Here is a 16045-nt window from a genome sequence, read left to right on the forward strand (position 1 = left end):
CCCAATTATTTAATTATGTATAATGCACAATGGAGCATGACTTTTTTGTTTTTTTACAGAAATAAACTGAAATCACATCATTAGATAAATTTTAAAAATAGATTTGGAAAAATGTTAGTAATTATTTATTAAACAAAAAAATAAACAAAGTATTATGGCTTTTTTTCATGATATGTTCCTTTATAAAATAAAATTGTTCATTAAATTAAACTTTATTTTTTTAAAGTTATTTAAAAGAAATGATTCACCAATAATTTCACTAGATAGCTGAATAAAAAAATAAATAAAAATTATTCCTTCTCATTTCTTACCATTTTTCATATGGGATTCATTTTTATTATAATTAGCCAATCATTTAATAAAATACTTTTAAGTGTCAAATGCACCTGTAAAATTGTTCATTACACTAATTACATCCATACATTATATGATGTAAAATTGAATTACTACGTCGTTTTATACAGGTCCCATCCCTGGTGTCGACAGAAAATAGGGGAGGGGTCCAAAAAGAGGAAAAACAAGGCCGGCTTTAGGCGGGGCTAACGTACGCCTCCGTGCATATTTAAACACTTGACTTACAAAACCCCACGGCGGATGTTTACGACGCGCAACTGACTCAACATGCTCGTTTGTCCCCTCGGAACCAAAGACAAGATTTTCTCGTGACGGACAGAGTTTGCGCACGCTGTGCCATTTGGAATATGCGCGTCTGGCACGACAGGCGGACTTTACGTGCGTGCCACTGAGAGCACCGGTGGATGTTGGGGGTACTTTCCTGTCACACTTGGACCTATATTTCCATGTGTGCGTTTGCGCGCGTTACAGGTTGCTGACAGCGCAGATAAGCGCGTTTTTTTGTTTTGTTTTGTTTTTGCGCGCTGACATTAGACGCAAGGCCGGTTAGAGGAGAGGTGAGGAAGGAAACTAACCAGGAAGACGCGCAATCTTTTTCGACATGTCGGACGGTCCCAGACAGCGGGGCGCTTCTTCCAAGGATGCTGCCGGTGAGGAGTCCGGAGACGGAGGAGGAGGAGCAGTTGCACTGAAGAAGGAAATCGGCCTTGTGAGCGCCTGTGGTATTATAGTTGGTAAGTTCTCCACAAAAATAGCCATGCATTTTCTATACACTTTGTCGTCAGATTTCCACCTCAAATGACAAACATCGTGTTACAAAAACAACCTTGACACGTGGTCTAACTACCCCATGTGCATGCCAGTTTCAATCCATCCATTTTTTTAATACACTTTAACTCCTTCGGGTAAATGCACACCCGTGTTGACAAACCTCTATATCTATTTATCAATTTTACTTCTGCATTCATCCCTTTCCAATAGCGCTTGTCCTTATAGAGTAAAACTATGACGTTGAAAAACAACCTCTACTATTCCACCATCTTGGCTCATGGGTCACTTTTGCTCCAGAGCCCATCTCGGCTAACTTTGGAGAGGTGGGATAGACGCCGGACTGGTCGTCGACCAATTGCAGGGCACTAAAAACCATTCACACCTACAAGCCAGGTAGAGATGAGATTCAATCACCTCGGTATTGTTTAATCAAAGGGGGGCGTGACAGAGTACAACCTTGACAGGTGGAAGGGGAGTGGAAGAATGACTCAGTCAGCCATGCGTCTCCACGGTAACCGGAGGAAAGATGAGCGAGAGTGCACGGAAGTCCCGAGAGGAAGACGATGGGATGGAGGGAGAACAGAAGGGAAACATTGGCAACACGTCTAAAATCTGCAATGTGTGCAGCCCATCACTATTAGAGCTTAAACACATTTAAACTTACTAAAACACATTCTAAACATATCTATGCAGTGTATAATTAAACAGCAAAATGTTCAATCAAATCATTTTACTAGCTTAATGCTAACATATTATGTCAAACTCCATTAGTGGGCTAATGGAAATTAGCATCGATGTTTGACTACTGTTCAAATGCCATTTTTTCAAAGTAAGAAAATTAGACTAAGAAATTATTTCAAAACTTTTTCCACCCTTAATGTGAATAAGCAAATTAAACTGAGAAAACTGTGTACATAATTTTACAAATGGAGATGTGTTCAGAATAAACAATTACATTATATTCAAAGTTGTTAAATAGGAGTCAGCAGGCACCTGCTACCATTTAAAGTGCCTCTCGTTAACACCAAATAAAGTTCATCTGTTCCAGTAGTCTTTTGTTGACATTTTGTGTTTTCTAACAGCAACCTGGAGGTTTTAGGGTAACGCATTTGAAACCGTTCATGTCACTGCTGTGCAACATATTCTCCACTTGATGATGATATTCATATTTTTTCCCTACTGTTTGAGTGCAGTGTTTTATGGCCCTTCCACAGTCCGGACTTTCACGTCACGTGTGCCCGGCGTGATTCGTCTCAGCCGCGAGCGGTCCTTGTTTCCAAGGACATCAAACAGTCGCATAGCCCCATTGTGTTGGCACGCACGCACTAACTTACAACAGGGATTACAAGTGAACTCTTGGCCACTTGCAACAAGGCCCCCACCCTGATAACTCAGTTGTATTAGCATAACCTCTTGAGCTCCTTATTTAGTGGATTTTATTTTTTATTTTATTCTTTTTTTTTGTGACACCTCAGAAATGAAATGCAGGACTGACTGGCTATTAAACTTATTCATGTGTAACGATTACAATTTGCAACAGTCGTGTTTCGCTAGTTGAGTAGTTTTGCTGTAACCGACCAGTCAGAGAACATATAAATGCTGATATTGTGTGAACTCGTACAGGAAGAGAGAGTCCTATTGCTAATATTGCTGAAGTTACGTGTGCCTGCACTCATGATTCTGTCATATAAGCAGATTATACACAAAGCATACGTGAAAAAAAAAAATGTTTTCATCTATTTCATAAAAGAACAAGACATTATTTCAAATTGACAGTGCAGAGAATGCAAAAATGTAAATTTATTACATTATTTCATTACCGGTTTGGTCTTTAACGTAATAAAATGTTGGGCATAGTTTTCTAAATAAAAAGCAGATGTTTGCAAATTGATTATTTTAAAGAAAGAAAGAAAGAAAATCTTTTGTCATGGAAGACAAGAGGAATTGGAGAATATTCAATGTTGAGAAATTCAAAAAGAATATAAAAAAAGAAGGCAATTAATTTGATAATCGCTTTATTGTTGATTAAATCGATTATTATTGCTCAATTCACATAAATGAACAAAAAAATCAGGGTCCCAGAACCAGGACTTTTTGAGGCCATGGAGCCATATTGGGTTCCACTAATGTGTTCAAACCATGTTTCCTTGGTTCATTTGTGAGAGGAATTGAAGTGACGTTTGGGCTTCTGCCCAAACAGTCGAACAGGAATAGAAATCTGCTCATCGAGCATGTCTGAGAGCAAATCTCTTCCTTTATGAAACAAGTAGTCACAGAGACACGACCATTCCGTATTTGGCAGTGTGTCACGAACCCAACGCACTGGCTATAAAATACACATCATTGTTCATTGTGCGGAGAGATTGCGACTACCTTGGACTTTTGTACTGTACTGACTATCATGCAAGGTGGTAATGATTCAACGCGACCTTTGACATCAGCTCCTTTTTATGATCCACCCAACCACTGACTTTTGCTTCATCAAGGCTTTATGTCGAGCCTTGTATCCTGATGCCACCCGCCTCGTCCTTAATCTATTTGCTACATCAGCAGTTTACCACTTCCCATTTGGCCTGACTGGGCCACCATATCACAGTGACGCATCCTCCCCCACACCTCACGCACATCTGTCGCTCACATTTTCATGCAACCGTGTTATTTTTCTTCTACTGTTTGCCCACAAAGCCATTTAAAAAAATGCACTCTCTCGAAATGTAAGTCACGTGTGGAGAAACCACACGTCAGGTTAGAAAGTAGAACACAATTGCTTGCGCGATTAATAAGTAGAAGTATTTGGCCCACATTATACTTCTACAATCGAAAATTAAGTACAAAACATTGTTTATTCGTAACTTTTATGATTTTTTTTTTTAATTATGTCTGCAGCGCATGATTTAGGTTTGGCATTTTTCTCCCATAATGCCACATAGTATTACTTGGGCACGTAATAGCCTGTGGCATTATGGGAAATTATGCTGTGTTTGTAGCCCAAAAAATTTAGCTTACAAGAAAGTATTCCTTCCTTAGTAGTATTACCACTGTATCAACTAGGGATACAAAAAATAATGGCAATATCATGATATCACGATATTAAAACTGCCACAATATATTGTCGTTTTCATGTCACAATATTAAAAGAAGCACATTTAAAAAAATAAAAATAAAAAAAAAGTTCTAGCACCCTCTGGTGTCTAGTTTTGTGCAGTTTAATGTTTTGTCCCTTCTATGGTCAAAATCCACGCTAATCAGATGAATGGGAGCGTAATATGCTTGTGAACCAAGTCAGTATGTGGAGGAACTCAATATGTGCTTGAATTAGCAAGTAAGTGCCTCAATATTAAGTGTCATTAGAGACTTTAGGTTGTTTATATGCGTTACTGTTATGTACAAAAGCACAATATTGTGTTTTGTTTTGGTTTTTAGTTTGAGCTCTTTTTTTTTTTACAATATTGTGACCTTTTTTTGTATCGCCAACCTCCCCACAATATTGTATCGTGACCTTCATATCGTGATATCGTATCGTGATGTTTGAATGTCGTTACATCCATAGTATCATCCTATGGATCCTATGGACGTCCTATGGCTATCCTATGGATATGGATGGATATCAACCTCTCATTTTGTAAACCGACACATGAAACAAACGATTAAAAGATTGTACATTTCAAACACCAAAATGTTCAAACAAACCAGATATTAACCCAAGTACGCTAGCTTAATGCTAACCTATAATGCAGAATGCTATAGACGGGCTAACGGAAATTAGTGTAAAGGTTTCCGTGATTACCGTATATCACACTCAGAATAGCAGTAAAGACAACAAAAGTAAATGCATCTTTTTTTTTTTAACCTATTTTAGTTTTAAATAATTTCAAACTCATCCTACAACACAGGACTAATTGGACAAACTCCGCCTGAGCCTTGTTTTTCTTCTCCTTTTAGGTAACATCATTGGCTCTGGAATTTTCGTCAGTCCAAAGGGCGTGTTGGAGAACGCCAGCTCTGTGGGCGTGGCCCTCGTCGTATGGATCATCACGGGCCTCATCACCGCCATCGGGGCGCTGTGCTACGCCGAGCTGGGCGTCACCATCCCCAAGTCGGGGGGTGACTACTCTTACGTGAAGGACATTTTCGGAGGCTTGGCTGGGTGAGCGAACTCTCGACGGTTCGACGGGGTCCAAGTGAAGTGAAGTGGTGCTGACCACTACTATAATACAGCGTTCCCTCACTTTTCGCGACGGGTGATATTAATACTGTCTGTCACCTTAATGAGCTGCTCTTCTTGCGAGTTGTGCAAATGACTGCTTCTTCTGCAGTGCATGGAGAAGTAGAGTCAAATATTACAAGAGGACAAAAATAGCAGCATAAAGGGACCAAGATAAATAAATTAAAACTCAAATTGTTGGCAGTGTTGGGTCACTTACATTTGGAAATGCAGAGAAAAACATTATACGGAGCTTTAGTAGATTTGCTAAAATGCAAAACTATTTGCAGGTGAAATCGAGCCACAATTTTTATTGATAATAACCTGATGAATGAAAAGATAATTTTCAGTTACAGTTGCTCTTGTTTTGGTTCTCAATGTGGAGATATCATTCTGCTTCTGCTCAATTAAAAGTAAAGAATTTCAAAGTGGCTTTGAAGGAAAAAGTTTAGGCAGCTCTCAAGTTTAATAAAGCAAGGTCAGGTGTTCTCTTTCCGACATATGACATTGATTAATAAACTTAGATGGGAGCTGAACCATATTAAAATTAATAAAACATGGATTGCTGGATGAGCCTGCAGATCAGACACAATGGATCTGGAGGGGGTTGTAAATAGGTAGGCTTATAAACCACTGCGGGGGGTTTCAAGTGTAGGCTCACATTCGCCTTCCGCTCATTCATTCACGTTGATGTTGCCGTTCAGTGCTTGGGAACTGCGTGACAACTTCCCACAAAACAGTAAAAACATACTGTACTTTTATCCAGACAATAAACACAGATGAGACCATTGTATGGGGCCAGTGGGCCACCCCCCACCCCCACCCCAGCCACTTCAGTTACCACCAGGGTACTTGCAATGGGGATGTATTCTGGGAGAGGAATTCAATCAGACAAAGCGGCCAAGGATTGTTTTTTTGTCACTTTGTACTGTTTCTGTCAATATACATCAATGACCTTTACCTCCTGAGACAACTTCGACTCGGGTTGAAGTGCCCTCTATCTTAGATAAATATACCATGTTTGTTTGTGTCAACCCTGCTCCTTTTGTCCCCCATGTCCGCAAAACACAACTTCAATGGACAAACAACAAAGGCTGCTTGTTACATCAATGAGGGGGGCGCTTATTTAATCTATAGTGGGTGTACTCGATAAGCTGCTATATAGTCGGCGCGTCCTGACGAAATATTTTTTCACGTCAAACACACACATTCCTGTGGGATGATCCTCCATAAGCCTCTGTTAAACCCTTGTCCGAACAAAGGTTGTTATTTGGCCGAGCGGCAAAAAAATTCCAAGAAGTCATCTGTGTCCTAATCCCCGAAAACCGCCTTTTCGCGCAGGTTCCTGCGTCTGTGGATTGCCGTGCTGGTGATCTACCCGACCAACCAGGCCGTGATCGCGCTGACCTTCTCCAACTACGTCCTGCAGCCCCTGTTCCCCACCTGCTTACCGCCGGACACCGGGCTGCGCCTGCTAGCTGCAATTTGTCTCCGTAAGTTATGAAAAAAAAAAAAAAAACGTACACACAATTTCCATTCTTTCAGTTTGCCATGAGACAGCTAGTTGTGCTGGTGTAGAACTGCTCAACTTGGCATTGCAAATTATACAGTTAGGACACTGACTCCAATCACGCAACTATATATTTATTAGGGATGTAACGATAAGGGCAATATCGTGATATTGTGATATTAAAACTTCCACAATATCATCGTCGTCATGTTCACAATATTTAAAAGGAACACATCTGTTAAAAAAGTCAGGTTGATTTAATTTTCAGGCAATTTAATTTTCATTAGGGATGTTTTGGCAGTTTTTGTGGACTAAAACTAGATGAATAAGACTAAAATGCTAGATTTATAACTGACCAAAATCGACTAAATAAAAACAGGATGAGGTTGACTAACTATGGTTAAAAACTAACAAGCGTGATTGAAACTGAGACTAAATTTAAAAATGGCAGATAAAATTAACACTAGATGGAACCCAGTGGTGAGCAGATACAATGAAAACAACAGAAGCCTCAGAATTGAACCCTGTGGAACCACTTTCTTTTTAGCTAGTATGACATGATAAAAATAACAAAGAAATCACACGATATACCATCACAACAGTCAGAAGTCGACTACTAAATTCAACTACACCAAATTCCCTGCTGCACAGATAGGCCTAGCAGTGTAGTGTGATCACTTGAATTCTATTACAATGTTTTGGGATCATAGTTTGTGATCCCTACTACAGGTGAAAATCTGAAACATAGACACCGCTATTAAAAAAAAATAAAAAAATCTTACAGTTTTACCCCTCCAACAGCTATAAAACAGCTATAAAAAGTAAAGAGATGCCCGTCACTGACTGCACATTAGACTGTAAATGGATCTAACCCGACTCGTTTACGCCACCCCTCCTCTTTTTGTTTTCAAATACAAACTCCACGGCTCTGACAGTAGTTGATCCGCATCCTTCTAAAAACTTAACACAAGCTGGGCAAATACTGCACGCAGACATCAAACAGCCAGCGAGACGCGGCGGCCTGACTGCGAGCTTTGTTGCGCTGTTTGTTTAAGCAAACCTCTCTGAGAAGTTTGCGTTTTGTGTGAAGATTCTGTAAGACAACTGTCGAGCTGCACCCTTCTCGTATTCCTCGAAAGGGGCGCCAAGAAAATGGTACATGGTGTTGGGGGGGGTTGAAAGGTGAGCAGAGAGTGCCTAAAATTACCTCTAAAACAGTATGAATGAATGTAGCCTTACTTAAATTAGGGATGTATCCAGAGTCACCGGCCCATTAACGGTGGGTCTTCTGTTACAAAAACATAGTGGGAGGAGCCTCGCTTTGAGGCCGCAACACAGTCGTGTTTGCACTCGCACATGCATAACATTTGATGTTGTATACTCATCTTACCGACAGCTGAGCAGCCTTGCAAATAGAGTGCTGCAGTTGTTGACATTTAGGCTGTTTTCACTGAAAGTCAAAGGTGGCAAAAGAACTCACATTTTATGGCCTGAAGAAGGAAGTGAATTTCTGTACTGAAGGAAAAGTAAAGTCCAGACTCTGAAATGTCACTGTAAAGTAAAAATAAATGTCTTGTAAATTTAACACGCCACATACAAAAGTGTTGTTAACCCTGTCAAAGTTGAATAACATTTCGTTTTGAAAAACTGCCAAGTTTATAAAACAAGACTATAAAAAAAAAAAAATAAGAGGTGCTGGCCGCCTGCTAGCTTACAAGCTAACAGGTTCACAGTGCTTGTCTCAGCGTATGTTGTAGTGGTTGAAATGGACCTGAAGGCGCTGAAGACCGTTAAGTTCTTCAAGAGTGGGGAGCAAGGTGAACTCCAAATTAAAAACTGCTGTTAATGTTTTATGTTACGTTTGTTTTGTTGTGTTTCTGTAAAGCGCTTTGTGACAGCTAAGGCTGTTTGAAAGGGCTATAGAAATAAAGATGACTTCGCTTGACTTGACTTAATCACAAAAGAGTCTCAAAACGCCCACAGTAGACAAATATGACATCGCCTAATCTAAAAGAGGGGAAGGAAAAAAGGAAAAAATAAATAAATAAAAAAACACGAGGAAAAACGAAGAAATTGGTGGAATTTTTAAACGTGTATATGATGTATTTGGAAACAAAACTGAATTCACTTTACTTGGTGTTTAAGTCCATGACTTCCTATCACTGCTGAAAGGAGGATCTCTAATCTAAAAAAAATAAAATAAATCCATATTCCTACCAAATGGTATGTCAAAGAGGCCATTTTTAATGGCACCCTATTGGCCTGAATCTTTTGGCCCTGTTGTGCAAGCTAGTGCAGAAGTTCAATGCACATCAGCCACGTCAAAGGTCCATGTGCAGCCTGTCCAGCATCTGACCTGGACCAAATGGTGTCACATGACAACTTGAAGTCCCCCACTAGGTTTGTGCAGCTGTAAAAAGTCACATTCATGATGCATATACATGATTTCATGCATTCTATTTTGTTTTTGTGTGCCCAGTGCTCTTGACATGGGTGAACTGCTCCAGCGTGCGGTGGGCAACCAGAGTGCAGGACATATTCACGGCGGGCAAGCTGCTGGCCCTTGCTCTCATCATCATCATGGGCATCGTGCAGATTTGCAAGGGTTAGTATCTTCCTAGGGTCACCGGGGACATACCAGGAGCACTGTGGGGGTTAGCGGATGGCGCAGCATTAATATTAGTGTGCGTTTGTAGCTTTAGTAGTCACAACATGGCAGGGCGCCAGCTGTTTTAGGAAGATGAGGCCTCTGAACAAAAACAATGGGAGTGTTTGAAGACAAAGCATTAGGTGGCTTATGTCAGTGGTCTCCAACCACTGGGCCGTGAGGCATTTGGAAATGAAGTATAAAGACTTTATCTTGTCCATGCAGGGAAGTACTACTGGTTGGAGCCAGCCAATGCCTTCGAGCCTTTCCAGGACTATGACGTGGGGTTGATAGCTTTGTCCTTCCTACAAGGCTCGTTCGCTTACGGGGGATGGAACTTCCTCAACTATGTCACAGAGGAGCTGGTGGATCCTTACGTGTGAGACTTCTCTTGCTTTCCCACAGTAGAGAACGGCCGTCCTTGCCATTCAAACCCCTAATCTTCTTTTTTTGAATATCCAATTTGGAATCTCTTTAATCCCATACAGGAACCTCCCCCGTGCCATCTATATCTCCATCCCACTCGTGACATTCGTCTACGTCTTCGCCAACATTGCCTACGTGACGGCCATGAGTCCGCAGGAGCTTCTGGCCTCCAATGCCGTCGCTGTGGTGAGTTGCTCAGACGAGCACTTTCCACCTGGCAATTCCATCATCATCAATTTTGACAGCTCTAGTCTAAAGATAAAGTACAGGAGTCCTCGAGTTAAGTAAGGCGCACTCGACCTAAGGCGTTTCGACTTTACAACGGTTACGCGCGTTCCGCCATTTTTCGTCAGCTACTTAGCCCTTAGCTAGTGCTAGCGCTTGTGTACTTGTGGGAGTTTTTCGCCCTCTTTTTTTTTTCCACATCATGGCCCCAAAGAAGAAGAAAGCTACGTTTTCTATCAATGTTGGTCCAGCCAAAAGAAAAGCAATTACTATGGAAACTAAGCTAAAGATTGCAGAAAGGAGAGACACGGACAAACATCGGCAAAATTTGGGCTTCAGTCGGACAGCATCTTATTTTAGATTTTTTTTTTTTTTTAATGCAAATTATTTTGATGTAAATATTGACTTTAATGGGGAAATTCGACTTGAGTTGAAATTCGGGTTACATCGCTAGTATAGGAACGGAATTCCGACGTAACTAGAAGGACTCCCTGTATTTTTAATTTGTTACTCCCGCCACTAGAGAGTTAAATTCTTTCTTGTCCATGCCAGACGTTTGGAGAGAAACTTCTGGGCGTGATGGCATGGATCATGCCCATCTCTGTTGCTCTGTCGACCTTTGGGGGAGTCAATGGTTCCCTCTTCACGTCGTCAAGGCAAGCCACTCATCTGACCACACCCTTTCAAAATGCTTCCCGCGGTAAGCTTTATAACGACGTTGCATTTTTTTCCCCATCCCTTCACAGGTTGTTTTTTGCTGGAGCTAGAGAGGGACACCTCCCGAGTCTACTGGCGATGATTCACGTCAAACGCTGCACTCCTATCCCAGCTCTGCTCTTCACTGTGAGTTCGCCTGCTCGACCCTCGAGGCCCATCTTGTTCTCGGAGTGACGCTCGAACCCTCCCCTTTTTCCGCAGTGCCTGTCCACCTTGCTGATGCTGTGCACCAGTGACATGTACACCCTCATCAACTACGTCGGATTCATCAACTACCTCTTCTACGGCGTCACTGTCGCCGGGCAGATCGTGCTGCGGATCAAACAGCCCAACATGCACAGGCCCATCAAGGTGCGCCTGACGAACATTTTCACTTTATGAGAGTGGTGCTAAAATGTTACTTTGACTTTCAGATTAACTTGATTTGGCCGGTGATTTACCTCCTGTTCTGGGCCTTCCTGCTCATCTTCTCGCTATACTCGGAGCCTGTGGTGTGCGGCATCGGCCTGGCCATCATGCTCACCGGCGTGCCCGTTTACTTCCTGGGTGTCTACTGGGACAAGAAGCCCAAGTGCTTTGACACATTTGTCGGTAGGTTTGTCCGATGGCAAGCTGTGGAATTAGTACTTCTAATGTGAAAGGGATACTTGACTCATTGAGCCATTTTCAGCAGTAAAAACTTTATATTTTGTCTATAATCAATGTGGTAACTTCATTATTTTTTTATGTACAATTAATACCTTTTAAACAGTAATTTTTCTACTTGCTGTCAACTGATGATGACATCACCTGTGCTAAGGAAGTAGGTAACGATCACTGACCTATATAAAGGACTGGATGGCCGATAGCCCATTCACTCCTATGCAGGCCAATGAGGTCACAGGGCGGCCATTTTACTACCACCGCGCGAACATATTCTATAGGCACTGCATGTGCAGATTAGATATAAAACGGCTCGTAGGCTCTTAGTACTGGGACCCTCGGGCGCGGTTAATATGTAGGGGAGTTCAATTAATCGAAATTCAATTATTACACTCCACAATTACAAAAATCGGCATAATCGTAAAAATAAATAAATAAATAAAAGACTAACAAAAAATATTTAAAAAAATAGTTTTTGAGTTTAAAATTTTTATAGTTGCACGTTTTTATTTTATTATATATATATATATATATATATATATATATATATAGAACTCATTTAAGGATCAAGGTCCACACACTACTTTACATGATCAGAATCATAGTCCAATGCATATATAGATGCCAATACTATAGATGACAATTTTAAAATTCACAACAGATAAAAAGATTGCCTTCATGTGGTATCATAAATATGGTAAATACCACGTCGAGTAGAACGACCCCTCGTGTCGTATTTTCTACTGGACAACTGGGAATTGATTTTGATACCCGAGTTTCCGAGTTGAGAGAAGTTTTCAAGTTTCAACATGACGAAGAGCACCCAAGGATTTGTGAATGGCAAGAAATATTAACACTTATAAGGGCGTTATCGTCCGCTAGCAGGTTGTTATTGAATCTACACAATTACACAGCATACACAATTCAATGTCCTGTCCTTTACAGCTCATTATTTGCTGTAATTGTTCGGTTTTACGAGCAAAGAGTACATCAGCTTCTCAGTGTAGTCTGTAGCTACAACAACAAAAGCACATGAACACAACTCGGTCGTAATTTTCCGACAGTCTTGGTATAACCACAATCAACAATGCTAGCAATCAAGCTACTAGCAACTAGCAATCATTTGTCCAACACAAAATACAATATGTGGGCACATACAATGGCAAAAAAAAAAGCCATATAATATACGTATATTTTCCAATATAAATCTACACTTTCCATTTCAATCATACTTGCCGGTGAAATGTTTGTCCACGGCCTTGGTACAGGCGATATGCGCAGCGTACTTGTACACACGTCGGCATTTCCGTACACAATGCGAAGTCCGAGAAAGGTTTCCTGGGAGGAGCAAGATGGCGGCCAAGCGACTTCAAGATTCTTGGCCTAGGAGCCATCCAGTCCTTTATATAGGTCAGTGGTAGCGATTGGTCGTTACCTACTCCCTCAGCACAGGTGATGTCAACAGCAAGAGGAAAAAACATAGTTTTTAAAGGTATTAATTGTACATGAAAAATAATAGTTATCAAATTAATTCTGGACAAAATATGAACTTTTCACTACTTAAAATTGTTCAGTGAGTCAACTCAGTCAAGTATCTCTTTATAAAGTGTTACCAGAAGGAAAAATTGAGATTTTCTTTTCTTTTGCACCTCTTCCTTCAGATAAGATGACATATTTGGGTCAGAAGTTTTGCATGGTGGTTTATCCCGCTCAGACGCCGAAAGATGGAGACGAGGGTGAGGGTGAGGAAATGAAGGAGGCCAGGTCCCCACTGTCCCAAGAGGATGCCGAAAACCACAAATCGGCGGACTGCTGAAGTGACGATGTGGAATTACTGATCAATACGCATACCCCCTCTTACTGTTTATCTTTAGTTGCATTTTTTTTTTATCTGTGCCAAATGCTGTGACGTTTTTGACAGCAATGTCACCCCCCATGAGCTTTCACCTCTTTTTTTTTTTTTTTTTTTAAGTGTGCAATAAGAGACAAGTTAGCTCATCATCTTCACACTCCTGTGAGAGAAACATCTAAGTATGTCTTATTATTGTTAAATGACTTCACTGTGAGGACTGAGGACGTCTTATTTTTTTTCTACTTTTGTTTTCAATCTTGTAAATTGTTGTTTTCCACATATTCAAAACACCAAAATTGATTGTCCAAACCTTTTATGTTGTGAAGTTTGTGAAGCGCAAAGATTCCAGAATGCATTTCTTGTCTTGTAATTGTTTCTTGGTAGATTTTTTTTTTTTTTTTTTTTTTTTTTTTTTTTTTTTTTTTTTTTTACATTATGTGTTGATTTTAGTTCCCAGCATCATATATTCATCTTCGTTTAATTTTTACTAATTTCTCCAGAGGCTTACAGTGAACCCCTGTATATCTGTTGTTGGTATTGCTTCGGCGCCATCTTGTGGCCCCTCCGTGTGAAGGAACTACGATGAAATAAGTTCAGGGGTTTCATTTTGTTTTGCCACCATCTTGTGGTATCTGTCGGCAATTCTAAACCGTTTTGAGAGTCGCGGGAATTCACTGTATTCCATGCAGATGATGCTTGAAATGTTCCGTTCATTTGATTTTGTTTCATTTCAAGGCACACTAAGACGGATGGGAAGATATTAGTCTTCATGCAGGATTTTCATGTAATACAAAATAAGTCATTTATATGTTTAGTATAGTGGATTGTGTTGTTGTTCACGCCATGCAGATAACAGCCTAAACATTTTTTTCTACCACTACATTTGAATTCTTTATGCAATCAATCCTAACACCGACACCTGAATGCCTGTGTGAATAACGTTGAATGGAAAAGAAATGTCATTGATTGTCTTGTCAAGTTTTTTTGTAGCCAACGATTTAGCTGTTTAGGTGTAGAAACATACATATATGTAGTGGTGATCCCTGCTGTTCACCTGAAGTTTTTTTTTTTTTAATGTTAATTAGGACCCAAGTAAGGATAAAATGAACATGCACGTTTGAATTGAACCAGTTGTATGATTCTTCTGCCCAAAAATGTTCATCATACTCCTATGTACTATGTTTTCATACCTGCTACAATAATCTTGGTTTCTCAGGTTTCTCTTTAACTATACTGCCAAAAAAAAAAAAAAAAAGACAACACTAAACATCTGCACAGGTGCTACTTTGAGATCTATTCCTCTCAGGAGTCCCCCCCCCCCCTACCCCGCCCCCAAAACACAATGACATGGAATTATAACCAATGCTGGGCCAGTTTTGTATCTGTTTCTCTTGTTTAAATTTTGTCTTTACAGTGACAACGCTGTGCTTATGTGCCTGTTAATATTGTGTACACGGTTGATTGTCTCCTAGCAAATAAAACACTGACAGATGTCTTTTGAAGGGGCTTCCTGTTCTTTTCAATGCATAATCCATTTGTTTGCAATTCAGATCTTCAGGCCTACTTCAGAAAATTTTGTTTACTAACCATGATAATGTGATTTGGCATTCAAACATTTTCCATAGCGCTTGCTCTCATTAAGATCGCAAGTCCTCCAGTTTACTGTTTTTATTGCTATATTTAATTTATGCTATTAAAGGAAGTTTCTTCCTCTTGAAATTATTACCTTTTAGCGTCATATTATTATAAGTTTTGCTGATGGCCAATTCTACTTTGTTCCCATACGCTGAAATGAAGAGGTATTTGGTTTATCTCGAAGTCAGGATTAGTCCAGATGGGAGAACATAACTGAGATTCTGTGGCCTTCACACTTTTGCACCTGCCAGATAAAGTTTGAAACGTTTCCAGCAGTTAAGGCCTGTGCCGATGAACGAGAGGTATAACAGTTTAGTTATGTTGCAGAGTCTGTTGATATTTGGGCCAAAAATGATGTACAGGTATTGATGTTTGTATTTGGCTAGCTAAAATTTAGCTAAAGTCACCCACTAGGTTTATTTTACTGAAGAGAGGATAGACTAATTCTGAGGGATTTGAAAGATTTTGACAATATTGTATTTTGACAATACATTTACAGAAAAAGAGTTGAGATGACTCACTTCACAGTTAATAATCCTCAAGAAGGATTTCAAGGACTTTATCAGGAAATTAGCCCCCCCCCTTCAAATTCACACTTTTTAGTTGCTGACATCCATCCATCCATCTTCTATACCGCTCATCCTCACTAGGGTACGCTGGAGCCTAACTATGAAGCCATCCTTCCTCTGGTTACTGAAAAATCAGTAAGAAGTTCCCAGGCCAGCAGAGAGACAAAACATTCAATATTATTATATTCTTCAATATTTCTATATTATATTTGTATTCCAAGTCAATTACTATCTCTAGTTTTTAATTTCTATATTTATGCATAATGTTAATGTTCCGACTATAACCAATGTTACAATGGTTTACAGTAATATTAACGGGGTTGGAGATTATGTAAATAAACAAACACAGGTCCAGAAAGTAAAAACCCTGAAACATATTGGCTTAAGCCCCAAGTGCTGCTCCTCAACAGGTGGAGGCGAGTCGTTTACCTGTCAGTTGAGTAGAAGCACCTGTTGCTTAAGCCAGTCTGTGACAAGGTTTCTACTTTCTGAG

The 16045-nt window shown here is 40.1% G+C and overlaps 1 protein-coding gene across 1 annotated transcript; it reads left to right on the forward strand.

The window, feature by feature from the left end:
- Positions 1–602: 602 nt before the first annotated feature.
- Positions 603–13730, forward strand: slc7a8a (solute carrier family 7 member 8a). Its single transcript, XM_077498750.1, has 11 exons — positions 603–1088; positions 5068–5272; positions 6671–6822; positions 9319–9444; positions 9712–9865; positions 9975–10098; positions 10690–10793; positions 10884–10980; positions 11056–11205; positions 11268–11445; positions 13158–13730. Exons 1-11 carry the CDS (start codon positions 956–958, stop codon positions 13310–13312), a joined length of 1578 nt encoding a protein of 525 aa, XP_077354876.1. The 5' UTR covers positions 603–955; the 3' UTR covers positions 13313–13730.
- Positions 13731–16045: the final 2315 nt, after the last annotated feature.

The sequence above is a fragment of the Festucalex cinctus genome, chromosome 16, assembly GCF_051991245.1.
Source record: "Festucalex cinctus isolate MCC-2025b chromosome 16, RoL_Fcin_1.0, whole genome shotgun sequence".
NCBI classification, from domain to species: Eukaryota; Metazoa; Chordata; class Actinopteri; order Syngnathiformes; family Syngnathidae; genus Festucalex; species Festucalex cinctus.